At 40.7% G+C, this 5113-nt stretch overlaps 1 protein-coding gene across 1 annotated transcript; it reads left to right on the top strand.

Moving 5' to 3' along the window:
- Window positions 1–203: 203 nt before the first annotated feature.
- On the top strand, window positions 204–4850 carry LOC117652598. Its single transcript, XM_034397634.1, has 4 exons — window positions 204–293; window positions 416–592; window positions 1992–2159; window positions 4568–4850. The coding sequence occupies exons 1-4, from the start codon at window positions 231–233 to the stop codon at window positions 4751–4753; spliced, it is 594 nt and encodes a 197-aa protein (XP_034253525.1). The 5' UTR covers window positions 204–230; the 3' UTR covers window positions 4754–4850.
- Window positions 4851–5113: the final 263 nt, after the last annotated feature.

Genomic DNA, 5113 nt, shown 5'->3' with positions numbered 1-5113 from the left:
TACGATTTCCGCCCTGTACGACGCACAGTCACGGCCTGTTGGACGTCGATGCCCCTTCTTGATACCTTCCTTTGAGTCTTCTTACCCCTGTTGGATAGCGAGCCGTTTGGGAGAAAAAGCCAATGTCACATGGTGGCCGTGTCACATGGTACCCCACCTTCCCTTACGGTTTGGTTTCATGCGACACGAAAGGCTGACACCACTGTACGGCCGTGAGGCCCAGAGTCAACATGCTAACTCTCATGGATGTTCTCGTAATCAGCGCGTTCGTCCGGGTGTCCAGTAAATACGCGGTACAGTATGCCCATAGACGGTAAAAAATAACATTGTCTTGGTTTCAGAGCGACTGCTCTGAATCCAAATTTTATTCATTGGATCCCAGTGCTGTCTCACCTGGTTCATTATTTTTGATCAGGGTCCTTACAGTTTAAATATCCTAGAGGTAGGTCTCTGTCCTAAAGAAGAGGTAGGAGACATTGGACGTGATATGGAGATCCATACAATCCGACATCATCAGCGAGGCTTTAGATACCCCTTGATATCAGGAAACTTTACTGTTCGAAATGGAGCAGGAATGCCAGGAAAAAGTGCGGTAAGTATCCTGAGGCTACACGCGACAGTTGCAAAAGAAATCAATCCTGAAAGTTGTCGGGAAAGTGTTGTTTTGTTAATTGAACAGTACATTACAAACCTAACTGTCCACTAAGTACACACAAATATGCATGCTTGCAAGTGATCCAGGAAGCGGAAGAAGGGGATAACTCAATTTTTGCCATTTTCCAGGAGAAACCAAAAACGGTTAGCAGGGAAAACTAGAACAAAACAAATGAATGTTGCAGATGTTAATAATTTCAAAATGCATTAGTAAAATTTTGGGAAAAAAAATCAAAAGTGTAAGGTCACTCCGTCTGCGACTTATCACTTTGAAATGGAAACCAGAGTCAGCTCACCTTATATTTCCTAAATAAAGAGGAACTTGGAGACAAGTCAAGTGGAACAATAGTCTGGTGTATTTTTTGGATTTAGCTCTTTTTTTTTTTAATTGAAATTTAAAATTAAGGGGGGTTACAAGTACGACTCACACTGCTTGACGTGTAAACTCTCTAATTAAACAGGGCTGTTGGCAAGTTAATCTTTAGGCCATTTTGACTCAGATGAGTTTTCGCTTGCCCAGGATTTTGAGGTAGCTGAGAATCGCGTAAAATTGGTGGTCGTTGATATTGTCCCATCAAAATGCCTAGGGTTAAAAATTGAAGGTAACGTTTTTGAAAAAATTGACAAGGCAAATTTAACAATCTATTTTAAGCTTCAGAAAGTTGAATTATAAATCCGTCCCGATACAAGTACGCAGGGTCATTTACTGCTTGAGCTGCAGAACATCTGCAAATTTAGATGGCATGTTCAGCAGGTTCAGTAGGGCCCTTTTGCGCAAATGTAGATTTTCAGAGGGTTTGCGCAGGTCTTTTAGACATTCGCAGAATCGCCCTTAAATTTTCGAGGATAAGTATATTTGAAGTCCCTCAAAGACCCTGCCGAGAATTGAAGCGCTAACGATTTTTGAAAAAACTTGACAATGGCAAATTTTAACATGATTTTTTAACGCTTCATGAAAGTTGAATTATAAAATCCGTCCCGATAATAGTTCACGCTAGAGGGTCATTTTTACTGCTCTAGTATGCAGAACAAGTGGACAAATTTTGGATGGAAAGTTCCTAGCGGGGATTCAGTAGCTCTGCGCGCAGTGATATTTTGTCATTATTGGGCAAATATTTTGTCTGGTCTTGTGCCCTTCGCACACCCCACTTAAATGACAGCAGATCAACCACTTTATTTTCAAACTTATCCTTGAAGAACCTTCCCACGATGAACAGAAAGGACTCTGTAACAGTAGGAACTTGGTCAAAATTTGACCAAAAAATTATGTCAATGGCGCTACTGCCCCCTTAAATTGATATCATTGGTTAATCTCATGCAAACATCTGTTTTTGAAGCTTACATTCCAGATAGCCAAGTGGGATACTGTATCCGGATGGAGGAGTAACTTCATGGTGCTGAGAATTGGAGAAACCTGCCGGGCATTTAACATGTATGGAGGATCATACAAGGCGTACCTCCTGAAGCACTTTCCATTTTATCCACTGAAGTGCCCCATCTACGATGTAAGTATGGTCATGTACTATTATTAGAGACTAACTTTGTATCCGAGTCGTTTCTCTCAAGGCCTCGCTAAGACGAACAAAAAAAAACCAACACAACTCTTGTTTTTTGAAAATAAGGATACTTGGAAGTAGAAATTAATACAATGGTTGTCATTTAACTAAAAGTTTCTGCCCAGAGAAAAGAGTCAAATTTTCTAAAGGAAAACGATGACGACTCAAGCGTTGATGACTAGTTGGCTATGATGTTGTGGCAACTCGTTCTCTTGAGGGGGAGACTCGTCATTCTACGTAAATAATTCAGATTTTCGTTTGTTTTTTTTGTTATGTTTTTTTTTAAATTTTTCGTGTCAAACTCTTGTATAGGGTGGCGGGTGGCTGGCTGGCTGGTTTTGAAATTCAAAACCTTTTGGACATAAGATGCCATTTTTAAATTGTTTTTCCCCAGCATAAGTTAGACCGTTCTAACTTAAAAGCCAATTCACTCAATTGCAAAACTTCAGTATTACGGGTCTTGCGCGCACGATTTAAGCCAGATCATGATTGTTTCGATTACAAAATTTTTCCGATGTTGCACCTGTAGTAATACACGAAGGCGTATTCCAGCCATTGTGGCTCTGAGATTGGCCTCAGCGCGTGCCATCGACTCGTGACTTGGCACACGACTTTTCCAAGTCGGCACGTTACTGGGCCAAGTCAGGATGTGACTTGTTCAAGTCGTCACGTGACTTGGCCACTTTGTCATGGACCTTGACAAATTCGCTCTGGGCCTTGGCCAATTTGGCCTGGACCTTTGCCAAGTCGGCACGTGTCTTGAACAATTGATCCAGGAAGCGGAAGAAGGGAATAACTTGACTTATCCCCAAATTGAGTTTTTATTTTATTATTGTGCCTTAGAATAGTTTACATCATTACACCAAATTATTTGACTGAATTCCAAGCAGTTTAGGAGAAAATCCACATGGAAAAAGGGTATAACTCAACTTAACCCCTTTTACAGTCTAAATTTCATTGGAAAATGGAGATAACTCAACCTTAGTCTACATGAGTCCGTTTGACAAATTGGCAAAAGGATATAACTCAACTTGTGTTTTTATGAATCTAGTGTAAAAAGAATCAACTCAACTTAACCCCACCTTAATTTAAAATTTCAATTTGGAAAAAAGAGCTAAGTCCAAAAAATACACCAGAGTAACATACACTTTATGTAGACTATTGTTCCACTTGACTTGTCTCCAAATTCCACTTTGTTTAGGAAATATAAGGTGAGGTGACTCTGTTTTCCATTTCAACGGAAAGTGATAAGTCGCAGAAATCCTCTACGGAGTGACCTTACACTTTTGATTTTTTTCCAAAATTTTACTAATGCTTTTTGAAATTATTAACATCTGCAACATTCATTTGTTTTGTTTTAGTTTTCCCTGCTAACAGTTTTTTGTTTCTCCTGAAAAATGGCCAAAATTGAATTATCCCCTTCTTCCGCCTCCTGGATCAATTCGGCCTCGGGCTCCACTCGTCTCTTGGCCTTCGTCCTCCCCTCGACTCGAATAGACACTTCCACCAGAACGCCGAGTGAAGAACAAGAGGAAGAAATGGTACCGCACAGTAAACTTCTTACGGATACATCCTATCTGTATTACGGACATTTTTGTGCAATTGCAATTACGGATAGATTTTGCCTTGTAATACGGATGAAATCATCCGTATTACAAAGAGTTTTACGTCCGTACCATACGGATATTTTCGTCTGTATGTTACGGACGTAAAACTCTTTGTAATACGGATGATTTCATCCGTATTACAAGCAAAATCTATCCGTAATTGCAATTGCACAAAAATGTCCGTAACACAGATAGGATGTATCCGTAAGAAGTTTAGTGTGCGGAACCTGTTCCCAATCGTCCTATTTAAAGGTTTTGGCAGTTTAAAATCATGAAACTTGTCTTTGTCTGATTTAAAACAATTTTTAGAACCCAAATGAACCCGTAATATGATCAAATGAGCGACTTTCGTGGGCTGTTTCCGGCTTTTGTTATTCTTCTTGTTCTCAACTCGGCGCTCTGGTGGAAGTGACTTTAGTTTCAAAATCAAGTGCCCATCAAAACCTTTACATTAATTAGCACTGCTAATTCATTTTGTACACCGAGCACATTCTTACTGATATTTTTAAGAACAGCTGGCTATTAAATGTCATATACATTAAAAAAGCGGACAAAAGTCAGGATGAAACAAAAACGTATGCTTCTATAAAAAAAGATCTGTGTGAGGTCTTATGGCAAAGGTTTTGACTGGCACACAACTACCAAAGTCCATGGGTCCAGGAAAAAATCCTAAGAGTTCCTTATTCTGCCCAAGCATGTAGTGCCTGTTTGATTGTACTATGTAAGTGGTGGGTGACGATCGGTCTGCAGGGGGCGTACCCGTTCTACAATGTCTCTTCTCACCACGACTCGATTCCGAATTTTCCCAACTTGCCTTACGGCCGGTTCCGCATGCACGGGTTGGGGCACCACTTACAAACGCCCGCCCACAATGCCCCCAATGGGTGCACCCGCTGGGTGATCGAGATCGTCGAGAAGGTCTCAAGTGGAGGGTAACATCTCCCATACAACAGGCGGAAGCGACACTGGTAAAACTAAAGCGTAACTCTATGCTTGAGTCAAGCATAAAGTTACGCTTGAAATGGAGCATACTATGGAAATTCCTCCATGCATTTAGATAGGGGGAATCTTGAGGGAAGAATCTGTTACGCTTGATTTCAACGCTTGAAAACAGAGGGTAACACTACGCTTTAGTTTTACCAGTGGAGGCTCAGGGACACCGCCTCCCAGTGTTTGTTTCATGTTATTTTACTAAAGTGCTCAGAGCTTCGTATGCTCTGCAGACTTAAAAGTGCACATGGTTTACTCTCACAAGAGTCAACTTTAAGATTGACGCTTATTATCGACTATTTGACA

Source organism: Thrips palmi, unplaced genomic scaffold (genome assembly GCF_012932325.1).
Source record: "Thrips palmi isolate BJ-2018 unplaced genomic scaffold, TpBJ-2018v1 HiC_scaffold_7, whole genome shotgun sequence".
Lineage (NCBI taxonomy): Eukaryota > Metazoa > Arthropoda > Insecta > Thysanoptera > Thripidae > Thrips > Thrips palmi.
Note: the sequence above shows the minus strand (reverse complement) of the source record. Positions and strands in the feature narration are given on the sequence as shown.

Excerpts from the sequence above, each read along its gene's own strand:
- LOC117652598 (XM_034397634.1), top strand. The coding sequence starts at position 231 with ATGCTAACTCTCATGGATGTTCTCGTAATCAGCGCGTTCGTCCGGGTG. Across the intron at positions 593-1,991 it reads GAATGCCAGGAAAAAGTGCG|CTTACATTCCAGATAGCCAA; the intron begins GTAAGTATCCTG and ends CTGTTTTTGAAG. Across the intron at positions 2,160-4,567 it reads TGAAGTGCCCCATCTACGAT|GGGGCGTACCCGTTCTACAA; the intron begins GTAAGTATGGTC and ends ATCGGTCTGCAG.